The 15,466-nt window shown below is 49.9% G+C and overlaps 1 protein-coding gene across 1 annotated transcript in view; it reads right to left on the reverse strand.

Moving 5' to 3' along the window:
* Positions 1-15,466, reverse strand: part of LOC144609311 (misshapen-like kinase 1) — a 55,962-nt gene that overhangs the window by 23,904 nt on the left and 16,592 nt on the right. Inside the window, exons 5-7 of the mRNA XM_078427742.1 lie at positions 12,341-12,426; positions 8,080-8,192; positions 3,213-3,316 (exon numbers count right to left, since the gene is read on the reverse strand). Coding sequence (XP_078283868.1) covers positions 3,213-3,316; positions 8,080-8,192; positions 12,341-12,426 — 303 coding nt within the window. The remainder of the gene's footprint in view (positions 1-3,212; positions 3,317-8,079; positions 8,193-12,340; positions 12,427-15,466) is intronic.

Below are 15,466 nucleotides of genomic sequence, written 5' to 3' on the forward strand. Positions count from 1 at the left end.
TATCTACCTCATTGGAGACCCTCGGACTATCCTCGATCGGACTTTATTGGCTTTACCTTGCACTAAACGTTATTCCCTTATCATGTATCTGTACACTGTGGACGGCTCGATTGCGATCATGTATTCAGCTGACTGGTTAGCAGACAACAGAAGCTTTTCACTGTACGTTGGTACACGTGACAATAAACTAATTCAAAGAGTTGCAGCTTGTAGTGGCAGGTCCTGCACTGCAGGTGTCACCATCGAGCTGGAGCTGGAGCTGGACTGGCTGGTGAATCAGTGATCCTGAGGTACTGTCGATCGTCGTGATTCACACAGCTCCAGGGGACAGACTCTACTACACTTTGTGCAAAGAGTGCATTTAACTCTGTACATCTTATGAAACTTGCTGCTTAAAGAGACCATCTCTCCTTCTGAGGCAGAAAACAAAACTGCCGGAGAATGGGCAGAGGGAGAGTTGCTGCCTCACAATAGACAATAGGTGCAGGAGGAGGCCATTCGGCCCTTCGAGCCTGTACGCACCGCCATTCAATGTGATCATGGCTGATCATTCACAATCAGTACCCCGTTCCTGCCTTCTCCCCATACCCCCTGACTCCGCTATCCTTAAGAGCTCTATCTAGCTCTCTCTTGAATACATTCAGAGAATTGGCCTCCACTGCCTTCTGAGGCAGAGAATTCCACAGATTCACAACTCTGACTGAAAAAGTTTTTCCTCATCTCCGTTCTAAATGGCCGACCCCTTATTCTTAAACTGTGGCCCCTTGTTCTGGACTCCCCCAACATTGGGAACATGTTTCCTGCCTCTAACGTGTCCAACCCCTTAATAATCTTATACGTTTCGATAAGATCCCCTCTCACCCTTCTAATGGCACCAAAGAACAAATGCAACTGTGGAGAGGTGCAGACAATGGTGACCTACTGATGTGGTGGAGAGACATGCACTATGGACGATCTCCACAGAAGCAGAGATGTGGCACTGGCTGTGGCAAAGCGATTGAGGGAGTGCAGCATCGGTTTACCAGTTTATTTCCCTGAATGGCGGGACTGTCATGTGTTGATAGACGGGAGCGACTAGGCTTGTATACACTGGAATTTAGAAGGAGAAAAGATATAGGTGTTTCGGGTCAAGACCCTTCTTCAGTGAGGGGCACTGAGGGGCACTGAGGGGCGGGCCTCTTGTTATTTGTTCTCATCCTATCAAGAGAGAGCTAGATAGAGCTCTTAAGGATAGCGGGGTCAGGGGGTATGGGGAGAGGGCAGGAACGGGTTACTGATTGAGAATGATCAGCCATGATCACATTGAATGGCGGTGCGTACAGGCTCGAAGGGCCGAATGGCCTCTTCCTGCACCTATTGTCTATTGTCTATCAGGGTATTTACCACATCCGTCGCACGCCTTGCCTTCCTTTTCTGCAACTGCAAACCAATGTTTTCTCTCTTTCCCAGTTGTAACAGCACGCCACAAATGCTTTTCACAGTACCTCGGTACACTTGACAATAAACGAAACAAACTAGATTCTATGATCTGAAGCATGAGCTGTTTCTACTTCCACCGGTGCTGTCGAACCCACCGGGTGCTTCCAGCATTCTTTGCTTTTCCTTCAGATTCTTTTAATTTTCTTCCCCTTTGGTCTAAATCTGGTTTAGTTTAGACGTACAGCCGCGGAAACAAGCCCTTCGGACCACCGCGTCCGCGCCGACCCGCGATCCCCGCAGGTCAACAGACTCGGGACAATTTACATTTACACCAAACCAATTAACCTACAAACCTGCACGTCTTTGGAGTGTGGGAGGAAACCGAAGATCTCGGAGAAAACCCACGCAGGTCACGGGGAGAACGTACAAACTCCGTACAGACAGCGCCCGTGGTCGGGATGGAACCCGGGTCTCTGGCGCTGTGAGGCGGCAACTCTACCGCTGCGCCACCGTGCCGCCCTTTCTTGGCCACCATTAGAGTGCAAAACATTCGAGCGTACAGCAGTGCTGAACTATTATCTACCTCATTGGTGATCCTCGGACTATCTTTGATCGGACTTTACCTTGCACTAAACGTTATTCCCTTATCATGTAAATGGATCGATTGTGATCATGTATTGTCTTTCCGTTGACTGGTTGGCATGCGACAACTGCATCCTTCTGCAGTTGTACAGGGCCCTGGTGAGACCACACCTGCAGTATTGTGTGCAGTTTTGGTCTCCTAATTTGAGGAAGGACGTCCTTGCTATTGAGGGAGTACAGCGTAGGTTCACGAGATTAATCCCCGGGATGGAGGGTTTGTCATATGAGGAAAGACTGGAAAGACTGGGCTTGTATTCACTGGAGTTTAGAAGGATGAGAAGGGGATCTTATCGAAACATATAAGATTATTAAGGGGTTGGACACGTTAGAGGCAGAAAACATGTTCCCAATGTTGGGGGAGTCCAGAACCAGGGGCCACAGTTTAAGAATAAGGGGCAGGCCATTTAGGACGGAGATGAGGAAAAACTTTTTCAGTCAGAGAGTTGTGAATCTGTGGAATTCTCTGCCTCAGAGGGCAGTGGAGGCCAATTCTCTGAATGCATTCAAGAGAGAGCTCTTAAGGATAGCGGAGTCAGGGGGTATGGGGAGAAGGCAGGAACGGGGTACTGATTGAGAATGATCAGCCATGATCACATTGAATGGCGGTGCTGGCTCGAAGGGCCGAATGTCCTCCTCCTGCACCTATTGTCTATTGTCTATTGGGATGTTATAGAAACGTATAAAATTATAAAAGGACTGGGACAAGCTAGATGCAGGAAAAATGTTCCAAATGTTGGGCGAGTCCAGAACCAGGGGCCACACACTGTCTAAGAATAAAGGCGAGTCCATTTAAAACTGAGGTGATAAGAGGCTTTTACACCCAGAGAGTTGTGAATCTGTGGAATTCTCCGCCACAGAGGGCAGTGGAGGCCGATTCACTGGATGGATTTAAGAGAGAGTTAGACAGAGCTCTAGGGGCTAGTGGAATCAAGGGATATGGGGAGAAGGCAGGCACGGGTTACTGATTGTGGATGATCAGCCATGATCACAATGAATGGCGGTGCTGGCTGGAAGGGCCGAGTGGCCTCCTCCTGCACCTGTTGTCTGTGTTTCTATGTAAAAGCTTTCCACTGTACCTCGGCACATGTGACAACAAATGGAATAAATAAATAAATAACCGACCGGTGACTTTAGGTGCATTCGGTACTTACAGCGGGTCTGCTGGGTCGTGAGGTAGTCCGGATCTCCTCGGGCTTTCCCCGGTTCACATCCTGGGAGATGAGCGGTGAGCCTTCGGGCTGAGTGGCCGCTGTGGCTGGGGGAAGGGGTGGAAGCAGGAATGGGTAACAAGTCAACAGCGGCCAGGTGGTCACATGGAAACACCACTGAGAAAAGCCCAGCAAGGCTCACCCCGTCACACAATAATCCCAGCCTGCCACCTCCAACCCAGTCAGCTTGTTTACTTTAGTTTGGAGATACAGCGCCGAAACAGGCCCTTCGGCCGGCCCACGAACCAGCGATCCCCGCACACTAACACCGTCCTACACTGGGGACAACCTTTACATTCATACCAAGCCAATTAGCCTACAAACCTTAACACCGTAACACCATTCTACACTGGGGACAACCTTTACATTCATACCAAGCCAATTAGCCTACAAACCCATCTGTCTTTGGAGTGTGGGAGGAACGTAAAGTCAACCAGTCAACGGAAAGACAATACATGATCACAATCGATCCATTTACATGATAAGGGAATAATGTTTAGTGCAAGGTAAAGTCCGATCAAAGATAGTCCGAGGGTCACCAATGAGGTAGATTGTAGTTCAGGACTGCTGTGCGCTCGAATGTTTTGCACTCTAATGGTGGCCAAGAAAGGGCGGCATGGTGGCGCAGCGGTAGAGTTGCCGCCTCACAGCGAATGCAGCGCCGGAGACTCAGGTTCCATCCTGACTACGGGCGTTGTCTGTACGGAGTTTGTACGTTCTACCCGTGACCTGCATGGGTTTTCTCCGAGATCTTCGGTTTCCTCCCACACTCCAAAGACGTACAGGTATGTAGGTTAATTGACTGGGTAAATGTAAAAATTGTCCCTAGTGTGTGTAGGATAGTGTTAATGTGCGGGGATCGCTGGGCGGCGCGGACCCGGTGGGCCGAAGGGGCTGTTTCTGCGCTGTATCTCTAAATCTAAAAAAAATAATCATCTAAAAAACCCACGCAGGCCACAGGGAGTATGTACAAAGCCGTTGTTACAGAAGAGCTTGCTCCAGAAAGGACGAAGAAATGACACCATTAATTGTGAATGTCAAATGCCTTTTCATTGGCTATTTTCAAAAGCCTGCAAATAGCCATGCGGCACGGTGGCGCGGTGGTAGAGTTGCCTCCTCACCGCGCCAGAGACCCGGGCTCCACCCCCACCACGGGCGCCGTCTGTACGGAGTTTGTACATTCTCCCCGTGACCCGCGTGGGTTTTGTCCGGGATCTTCCGTTTCCTCCCACACTCCAAAGACGTGCAGCTTTGTAGGTTAACTGGCCTCGGTAAAAATGTGTAAATGTTAAATTGTCTCTGGTGCGTGTTAGTGTGCGGGGATGGCAGGTCGGTGCAGAATCGGTGGGCCGAAGGGCTTGTTTCCACGCTGTATCTCTAAACTAAACTAAACCAATCCTGCGTGCCAATATAAACACTGTGCCAAGTGCAGCCTGTAGGTCATTAGGTCTACAGCAGAGGAAAAGAGCCCTCGACACCCCCCCCCCCCCCCCGAGGCACATTGGCATTAGTGCTCCCTGAGGATCTACCCCTGTGAAGCTTAATTCAACACATGCAGCACATCGTCCCATTTCTTCTCTCTCCTGCACTCCATCTAGGCTATTTCACTCTGCACCTCCATGGGGTGGCAATTTCTCACACTCTGTGGTAAAATAGTTCCTCCTCATTTCCTTTCTGAAAGTATGTCCTTTTATTCCTTTAATGCCCTCTGGTCCTAGACTCTCCCACTAGTGGAAACATCCTCTCCACATCCACTCTATCCAGGCCGCTCACTATTCGGCAAGTTTCAATAAGGGCCCCCTTCATTCTTCTAAACTCCAAGGAGCAAATTACTCCATTCGGCCCATCAAGTCTACTCCGCCATTCAATCATGGCTGATCTATCTCTCCCTCCTAACCCCATTCTCCTGCCTTCTCCCCATATCCCCTGACACCCGCACTAATCAAGAATCTAACAATGCCCGCCTTAAAAATATCCATTGACTTGGCCTCCACAGCCGTCTGTGGTAAAGAATTCCACAGATTCAGCACCCTGTGACTAAAGAAATTCCTCCTCACCTCCTTTCTGAAGGAACGTCCTTTATTCCTGAGGCTGTGCCCTCTGGTCCTAGACTCTCCCACTAGTGGAAACATCCTCTCCACATCCACTCTATCCAGGCCGCTCACTATTCGGCAAATTTCAATAAGGCCCCCCTTCATTCTTCTAAAATCCAGCAAGTAATCTACAACCTCAGTTTGCCCTCAAGCTAAAATGTTTTCTCCACATCTACTCCACATCAAAGCTTGACATAATTTTAAAGACTTCTATCATCATCTCTTAGCTTTCTCTTTGCTACTGAAAACTGCTCCAGGTCCTCGAATCTTTCTCTACATGTTTTGCTATCACCTTTTTAGTTTTTTTTGGACATTTTCCAATGCCTCTGTTCTATTTATAACATTAATGCGCTGCTCCAAATGTAGTCCAACTTAAGATTTGATACATAGAAACAATCCATGCCGAATGCCTTCTTCACTACCCGATCCACCTCAATTGCAAGTTACAGGGAATCATGGAGTTGGAACCTCTAAGTCTCCCTGTTCATGAGTTCTAGGAGCAGAATTAGGCCATTCGGCCCTTCAGGTCTACTCTACCATTCAATCATGGCTGATCTATCGTTCCCTCTCAACCCCATTCTCCTGCTTTGTCCCCATAACCCCTGACCTTACTAAGCAAGAATCTGTCAGTCTCCGCCTTAGAAATACCCATTGACTTGGCCAGCCGTCTGTGGCAATGAATTCCACAGATTCACCACCTTCTGGCCAAAAACATTCCTCCTCTTCTCCTGTCCTTCGGTTCCTCCCTCTCCAGATCCTTGATTCGCTGACATATCCATGAGGTTTTGTGCCCACTTTTGTAAGACAAGAACCAAGATTGACTGTAGAAACTAGGAATTGCAGATGCTGGCTTCTACCAAAGATGGACACAGAGTGCTGGAATAACTCAGCAGGTCAGGCAGCATCTCTGGAGAAAAAGGAGAGGGTCGGGGTCCTTCTTCAGTCTGAGAAGGGACCCGACCCGAAACGTCACCTATCCTATACAGCACTTTGGTCAACGTGGGTTGTTTTTAAATGTGCTTTACAAATAAAATTGACTTGACTTGAAGATGGTACTGAAAACACACAGGAATCCAATTCTTCTCCCCTCTCCCATCAGGCAAAAGATACAGAAGTGTGAAAACGGACACGTCCAGATTCAGAGACGGTTTCTTCCCGGCTGTTATCAGGCAACTGAACCATCCTACCACAACCAGAGAGCGGTCCAGAGCTACCATCTACCTCATTGGAGACCCGCGGACTACCTTTGATTGGACTTCACCTTGCACCAAACGTCCTTCACGTTATTCCCTTTATCATATTCAGGTGCCCCCTGACTTACGATGCTTCGACTTACGATATTTCAACTTTGCGATGGTTCAAACGGCAGCGATCCTTAGCGAGCCACCGCCTGCTTCCGGCCACGTGATCGCGTGTATTAAATGCATTCCAGCTTACGATACTTTCGGTTTACGACGGGTTTCTAGGAACGTGACCCCCATCATAAGTCGATGAGCACCTGTACCTCTAGACTGTGGATGGTTCGATTGTTCATAAGTGATAGCAGCAGAATTAGGCCATTCGGCCCATCAAGTCCACTCCGCCATTCAATCATGGCCGGTCCATCTTTCCCCTCTCAACCCCTCTCTCCTGCCTTATCCCTATAAACCCCCGACACCCTGCATATAATCATGTATTGTCTTTCGAAGGCAATTATTCACAAAATGCTGGAGTAACTCAGCATCTCAGGAGAGAAGGAATGGGCGACGTTTCGGGTCGAGACCCTTCTTCAGACTGATGTCAGGGGGGCAGGACAAAGGAAGGATATAGGTGGAGACAGGAAGATAGAGAGAGAACTGGGAAGGGGAGGGGACGGGAGGGACAGAGGAACTATCTAAAGTTGGAGAAGTCAATGTTCATACCACTGGGCTGCAAGCTGCCCAGGCGAAATATGAGGTGCTGTTCCTCCAATTTGCGCTGGGCCTCACTATGGCACTGGAAGAGGCCCATGACAGGAAGGTCAGACTGGGAGTGGGAGTTGAAGTGCTGAGCCACCGGAAGATCAGGTTGGTTAAGGTGGACTGAGCGAAGGTGTTGAGCGAAGCGATCGCCGAGCCTGCGTTTGGTTTCGCCGATGTAGAGAAGTTGACATTCTAGAGCAGCGGATGCAATAGATGAGGTTGGAGGAGGTGCAGGTGAACCTCTGTCTCACCTGGAAAGACTGTTTGGGTCCTTGGATGGAGTTGAGGGGGGAGGTAAAGGGACAGGTGTTGCATCTCGTGCGGTTGCAGGGGAAAGTGCCCGGGGATGGGGCGGTTTGGGTAGGAAGGGACGAGTGGACCAGGGAGTTACGGAGGGAACGGTCTCTGCGGAACGCAGAAAGGGGAGGGGATGGGAAGATCTGGCCAGTGGTGGGGTCTTCCACTGACTCCCAGTTCTCCCTCTATCTTCCTGTCTCCACCTATATCCTTCCTTTGTCCCGCCCCCCTGACATCAGACTGAAGAAGGGTCTCGACCCAAAACATCGCCCATTCCTTCTCTCCTGAGATGCGGCCTGACCCGCTGAGTTACTCCAGCATTTTGTGAATAAATACCTTCGATTTGTACCAGCATCTGCAGTTATTTTCTTACACTATGTATTGTCTTTCCGCTGACTGGATAGCACTCAACAAAAGCTTTTCACTGTACCCCGGTACTGTGACCGTAAACTGAACAGTACTTGAAACCAGCGTCCGTACTTGTAATTCTGTTGCGCTCCATTGACCCGGTGCCAAGTACTCGGTGGGGGCCGATCTGTGGAAGGCTCTCCGCCCGTTCCCATCCTGGCTCAATCCTGCGCAGGTCCGGATTGCTGAAACCACATCAAGTCATTCGTGATTAAATAACCCCACAGCTTGTGCAAAATGACTGCGCGTTTCATGATCGTGACGGATGAGAGGGGATCTTATCGAAACGTATAAGATTACTAATCCTTGAGTGTCATTCACTGTCGTGCTGAGGAATTGCAGCATTTTGGGATGAGATAATAGTAAACCACCATCTGCAGTTCCTTCCTACAGTTTAAACACCCGTTTGCCAGTTTAGATGAATTCAAGAAATTGGAATTTAGAAGGATGAGAGGAGATCTTATCGAAACGTATAAGATTATTAAGGGGTTGGACACGTTAGAGGCAGGAAACATGTTCCCAATGTTGGGGGAGTCCAGAACAAGGGGCCACAGTTTAAGAATAAGGGGTAGGCCATTTAGAACTGAGAGAGAGTCAGAGAGTTGTGAATCTGTGGAATTCTCTGCCTCAGAAGGCAGTGGAGGCCAATTCTCTGAATGCATTCGAGAGAGCTAGATAGAGCTCTTAAGGATAGCGGAGTCAGGGGGTATGGGGAGAAGGCAGGAACGGGGTACTGATCGAGAATGATCAGCCATGATCACATTGAATGGCGGTGCTGGCTCGAAGGGCCGAATGGCCTCCTCCTGCACCTATTGTCTATTGTCTATTGGGTCGAGACCTTTCCTCAGACTGAACCTGAAGAAGTCAGGTTAGCTGTAACACGAGTTACAGGCAGTGGGCCGTTTCCTTTATCGTGGTTACTTTTTTGCACATTCATTCATTCATTCACGTGTTCGGCAAGGAATGTCATACAGTGGATTTGTTGAAAGGTGCGGGCTGAATCACCAGCAGCTCAACACCGACAAGGTTAAGGAGTTGGTGGTGGACGTTAGGAGGAGAGGAACACCCCTGTCCCCTGTCTCCATCAGTGGTGTGGATGTGCAGTTTACCAGGGAGTACAAATACCTTGGAGTGTACCTGGACAGTGAACGGGACTGGTCCAGGAACACTGAGACCGTGTACAAGGGACGGGGCGGGCTGTATTTCTGAGAAAGCTCCGCTCCTTAAACGTCTGCAGTGAGATGCTGCAGATGTTCCACCCATCGGCGGTGACCAGCGCCGTCTTCTTCGCTGCTGGGCGCCGGGGCAGCAGGGCGAAGGTCGCGGACGCCAACAGGGTCAACAAACTCGTCGGGAAGGCCGGCCCCCTTCCTGGGGGGGGGGAAGTTGGATTGGATTCACGGGAGGGGGTCTCGGAGGGGAGGGCGCTCCTCAAACTGCGGAGCATGCTGGGACAATACAGCTCCCTCCCTCTCCCCCGTGACACACTGGCCAACCTGAGGAGCACCTTCAGCAACAGGCTGGTCCCACCAACATGCACCACACAACGCCACAGGAGATCCTTCTTCCCTGTGGCTATCAAACTCAATAGAAAATAGGTGCAGGAGGAGGCCATTTGGCCCTTCGAGCCAGCACCGCCATTCACTGTGATCATAATAATAATAATAATACATTTTATTTATATAGCGCTTTTCATATACTCAAAGACGCTTTACAGAGATTTTGAGAACATAGGGAAATGAATAAATAGATAAATAAGTAAATAAATAAATGAACAGAGAAAGGAGACAGAAGGTGAGGTGACCTTCAGTGGTTGAAGGCAGTACTGAACAGGTGAGACTTCAGCGATGTTTTGAATGTGGTGAGTGTGGAGGAGTCTCTAACGGTTTGGGGTAGTGAGTTCCATAGGGTGGGAGCAGCGATGGAGAAAGCCCTGTCCCCCCAGGATCTGAGTTTAGTCCGGATGTGGGGGGGATTGGAGATTGGCAGCGGCAGAGCGGAGGGTGCAGGTGGGAGTGTGCCTGTGGGGGAGGTCGGTCAGGTAGGATGGGGCCAGGTTATGGAGGGCTTTATAGGTTATGAGGAGGATTTTGTACTGGATTCTCTGGGGGATGGGGAGCCAGTGGAGTTTATAAAGGACGGGGGTGATATGGTCACGGATCGAGGTGTGTGTGAGTAGACGGGCAGCGGAGTTTTGAATGTATTGAAGTTTATTGATGATTTTTGAGGGTGCGCCATAGAGGAGGCTGTTGCAGTAGTCCAGACGGGAGGTGATGAAGGCGTGGATGAGGGTTTCTGCAGCTGTGGAGGAGAGGGATAGACGGAGACGGGCAATGTTTTTGAGGTGGAAGAAGGCTGTCTTTGTGATGTGTTTGATCATCCCCAACTCCTCCCCCTTTAGTGGTGGAGTCACTGCGGGCTCGGTGGGCTGATGGGGCCGTTTCCCTGCTGTATCTCTAAAGTGGCGGCGCCTAACGTCTGCGGCTCGCTAGCAGTCAGTTCGTCTTTTTTCCTTTTTTTTTGTTTTGTTGTGTGTCGGTGTTGGGATGGTTTTTGTATTTTTTTGGTTGTGTATGGGGGGTGGTGGTGTGGGTGGTGTTGGGTGGGGGGGGGTGGTGGGGGAAACTTTTCTCTTTTAGATCTCTTCCTCACGGCGCAGGGTGCGGCTCGGCCGCGGGGCCTAACATCGCCCGGTGCGGCTCGGCCGCTGGACTTTACATCGCCCGGTGCGGCTTGGCCGCTGGACTTAACAGTGCCCGGTGCGGCTCGGCCGCGGGACTTTTCATCGCCCGGTGCGGCTCGGCCGCGGGACTTTTCATCGCCCGGTGCGGCTTGGCTGCGGGACTTTACATCGCTGGTGCGGCTCGGCCGCTGGACTTAATAGTGCCCGGTGCAGCTCGGCCACGTAGCCTAACATCGCCCGGTGCGGCTCGGCCGCGGGACTTTACATCGCCCGGTGCAGCTCGGCCGCGGGACTTTTCATCGCTGGTGCGGCTCGGCCGCGGGACTTAACATCGCCCGGTGCGGCTCGGCCGCGGGACTTAACATCGCCCGGTGCGGCTCGGCCGCGGGGCTTTACATCGCTGGTGCAGCTTGGCCGCGGGACTTTTCATCGCTGGTGCGGCTCGGCCGCTGGACTTAACATCGCCCGGTGCGGCTCGGCCGCGGGGCTTTCCATCGCTGGTGCGGCTAGGCCGCGGGACTTTTCATCGCTGGTGCGGTTCGGCCGCGGGACTTAACATCGCCCGGTGCGGCTCGGCCACGGGACTTAGCTGCGCAAGGCTTGGTCGCGGGGCCTTCCATCGCCCGGTTCGGCCGCGAGACGTTTCAGCGCCCGGTGCGGCTTGGCCGCGGTGACTTCCATCCCCTTGCGGGGACTGTGCGGGTCGGTCGGGGACGAGCTGTCTGTCCGTGGGCGTGGGGAAGAGAGTGGAAGTTTTGTTGCCTCCATCACAGTGAGGGGGTGTTTGGAGTCACTGTGATGGACGTTTGTGTTGGGGTTATGTGTCTTGTGTTCTTTTTTTGTATGACTGCTATGTAGTTTCGTTCGGTACCTTGGTACCGAATGACAAATAAAGCTCTGTTATACTGTTATACTGTTATACTAAAACCTGTGCGTAAGTTATGGAGAATACTTATGAAAGCTGGAAGGGATACAACTGGGATACAAAGGGATACCTCCAAAGTTGGGGGAGTCCAGAACCAGGGGCCACACAGACTAAGAATAAAGGGTAGGCCATTGAAAACTGAGATGAGAAAAAAACCCTAATTTGAGGAAGGACATCCTTGTAATTGAGGCAGTGCAGCGTAGGTTCACCAGGTTAATCCCCGGGATGGAGGGACTGTCATACGAGGAAAGATTGGAAATACTTTGCTTGTATTCACTGGAGTTTAGAAGGATGAGAGGGGATCTTATAGAAACATATAAAATCATAAAAGGACTGGACAAGCTAGATGCAGGAAAAATGTTCCCAATGTTGGGGGAGTCCAGAACCAGGGCCCACACAGTCTAGGAATAGAGGGGAGGCCATTTAAACCTGAGGTGAGAAGGAACTTTTTCACCCAGAGAGTTGTGAATTTGTGGAATTCTCTGCCACAGAGGGCAGTGGAGGCCGATTCACTGGATGGATTTAAAAGAGAGTTAGATAGAGCTCTAGGGGCAAGTGGAATCAAGGGGTATGGGGAGAAGGCAGGCACGGGTTACTGATTGTGGACGGTCAGCCATGATCACAATGAATGTCGGTGCTGGCTCGAAGGGCCGAATGGCCTCCTCCTCCACCTATCTTCCACGTTTTCTATGTTAACTGTTACCGCATCGAGTCATTGGCATTACCTTGCACGCGGCGCCTGTCCTGGGCGGTTTAGCAAAGCGCTGCTGCTATTCAATGCTGTGGCTATGGAGGTCGTTCTTTGAGGAACCTTCAGCCAAAAACAAAAACACAGTTCAATGCAGTTTACAAGAACAAGCCCACCCTGGATTATGCGTGGATTTACGGCTGTGAGATCTCGTGTGTGGCTTCATCTTTCTCTGGTGGACAACTACACCTTGGACTTGTAGGAAAAAAAACTGCAGATGCTGGTAAAAATCGAAGGTAGACACAAAGGATATTCTTGCTATCGAGGGCGTGCAGCGTAGTTTTACCAGGTTAATTCCCGGAATGGCGGGACTGTCATATGTTGAAAGACTGGAACGACTGGGCTTGTACACACTGGAATTTAGAAGGATGAGAGGGGATCTTATCGAAACATATAAGATTATTAAGGGGTTGGACACGTTAGAGGCAGGAAACATGTTCCCAATGTTGGGGGAGTCCAGAACCAGGGGCCACAGTTTAAGAATAAGGGGTAGGCCATTTAGAACGGAGATGAGGAAAAACTTTTTCAGTCAGAGAGTTGTGAATCTGTGGAATTCTCTGCCTCAGAAGGCAGTGGAGGCCAATTCTCTGAATGCATTCAAGAGAGAGTTATATAGAGCTCTTAAGGATAGCGGAGTCAGGGGGTATGGGGAGAGGGGGAGGAACGGGGTACTGATTGTGAATGATCAGCCATGATCACATTGAATGGTGGTGCTGGCTCGAAGGGCCGAATGGCCTACTCCTGCACCTATTGTCTATTGTCTAAAATGCTGGAGTAACTCAGCAGGTCAGGCAGCATCTCTGGAGAGAAGGAATGGGTGACGTTTCAGGTCGAGACCCTTCTTCAGACTGATGTCAGGGGTAGGGGCGGGATGCCTGAAACATCACCCATTCCTTCTCCCCAGAGATCCTGCCTGACCTGCTGAGTTACTCCAGCATTTTGTTCCTGCCTTCAATTTAAACCAGCATCTGCAGTTATTTTTCCTACTTCATCTCCAGGAACTAACTCAAAGAAGTTTACATGCAATCAATGATTAAACTACAGTAACTTAACTGGGTAGAATTACAGCTAATTTGCTACATTCATTGGTACAAAAGACAGTGAGATAATCAGAGTTTTTGTTGTTGTTAGTTCAGATAGGGAAGATACCAAAGAAAAGTCTGCTTCTCTGAAAAGTCTGAAGGGTCCCGATTCGAGATATCGTCCGACCATTGCCTCCAGAGATGCTGCCCGACCTGCCGAGTTACTCCAGCACTTTTTGTCTTTTATTTGTAAGCCATTCCCTGTGTCTGCCTCTCTCCTTTGCCCTTTAACCCACCATCAGGGGCGGCACGGTGGCGCAGCGGTAGAGTTACTGCCTCACAGCGCCAGAGACTCAGGTTCGATCGCGTCTACGGGTGGTTGTCTGTACTGAGTTTGTACGTTCTCCCCGTGACCCGCGTGGGTTTTCTCCGGGTGCTCCGGTTTCCTCCCACACTCCAAAGAAGTACAGGTTTGTAGGTTAATTGGCTCTGGTAAAAAGTGTAGATTGTCCCCAGTGTGCAGGGATAGTGATATCGGCGCGGACTCAGTGGGCCGAAAGGCTTGTTTCCGAGCTGTATCTCTGAAGTCTAAATCAGCTGTTGTCCTGTGAGTCATCCAGACCCCAGCCTCTGAAATCTCTTCTTCAACATATACCACTCATAGAGTCATAGAGTCTTACAGTGTGGAAACAAGCCCAACCTGCCCACACACCGGCCAACATGTCCCATCTACACTAGTCTCACCTGCCTGCGCTTGGTCCATATCCCTCCAAACCTGTCCCATCCATGTACCTGTCTAAATGCTTCTTAAACATTGCAACAGCCCCTGCCTCAACTACCTCCTCCGGCAGCTCGTTCCATACACCCACCACCCTTTGCGTTAAAAAGTTACCTCTCGGTTTCTATTAAATCTTTTCCCCCCTCACCTTAAAACTATGTCCTCTGGTTCTCGATTCCCCTACTCTGGGCAAGAGACTCTGTGCATCTATTTGATCTATTCCTCTCACGATTTTGTACACCTCCATAAGATCACCTCTCCTCCTTTAAAATAGTTAAAACCTTCCATACAAAGTTTTAGTTATCTGCGCTGATTTCTGCTATCAAATTCTGGTTGTTCAAGAAGCCATTCTTAGTCACGTGTATTACCAAAAATGTGAAAAATTGTGGAATACATCTCTTCTAATTCTGAAAGCATTACAGGCATATTGTTTTGTACTGTATATATGACTTATATACGTCGAACTTTATCAAGTGAAATTTTTATATGTTATGCTGAGAAAACACTTCTTCACCCAGAGAGTTGTGAATGTGTGGAATTCTCTGCCACAGAGGGCAGTGGAGGCCAAATCACTGGATGGATTTAAGAGAGAGTTAGATAGAGCTCTAGGGGCCAGCGGAATCAAGGAATGTGGGGAGAAGGCAGGCACGGGTTACTGATTGTGGATGATCAGCCATGATCACAATGAATGGTGGTGCTGGCTCGAAGGGCCAAATGGCCTCCTCCTGCACCTATTTTATATGTTTCTACCCCCCCTCCTCTCAAACCTATTTATCTCCTAACACATTCCTTCCTCTAGCTTCACAATTTGCAACCCTTCAACCCTTTTATCTTCTGTTTTAACCTCAGGCCTTTGCTCCAACCAGCTGGCCATTGACGTTGTTCATCTGTTACCTGCCTCGCTTTCAACTACCTTTCCTCCTTCCCCTCCACACACAATGTGTGAAGCAGGGTCCCGACCTGAAACGTCACCTGTCCGTGTCCTCCAGAGATGCTGCCCGACCCACTGAGTTTACTCCAGCACTTTGCGTTCTTTAGCCTTAACTCAAAGACATGCTTGGTACTATAACAACATTTAAAAGACCTTTGGACAGGCTCATGGATAGGAAAGGTTCAGAAGGTTATGGGGCAAAGAAAGGCAGGTGGGATGAGTGTAGATGGGGCACCTTGGTCAACATGTGGAAGTTGGGCCAAAGGGCCTGTTCCCAGGCTGAACGACACTACGGGTCAATCCACACGACCCAACGAATATAAGACAATTCAATCTACTCAGCTACACTAATATGTTAAGATAGCAGAAGCA

The sequence above is a fragment of the Rhinoraja longicauda genome, chromosome 34 (assembly GCF_053455715.1).
Source record: "Rhinoraja longicauda isolate Sanriku21f chromosome 34, sRhiLon1.1, whole genome shotgun sequence".
Classification (NCBI taxonomy): domain Eukaryota; kingdom Metazoa; phylum Chordata; class Chondrichthyes; order Rajiformes; family Arhynchobatidae; genus Rhinoraja; species Rhinoraja longicauda.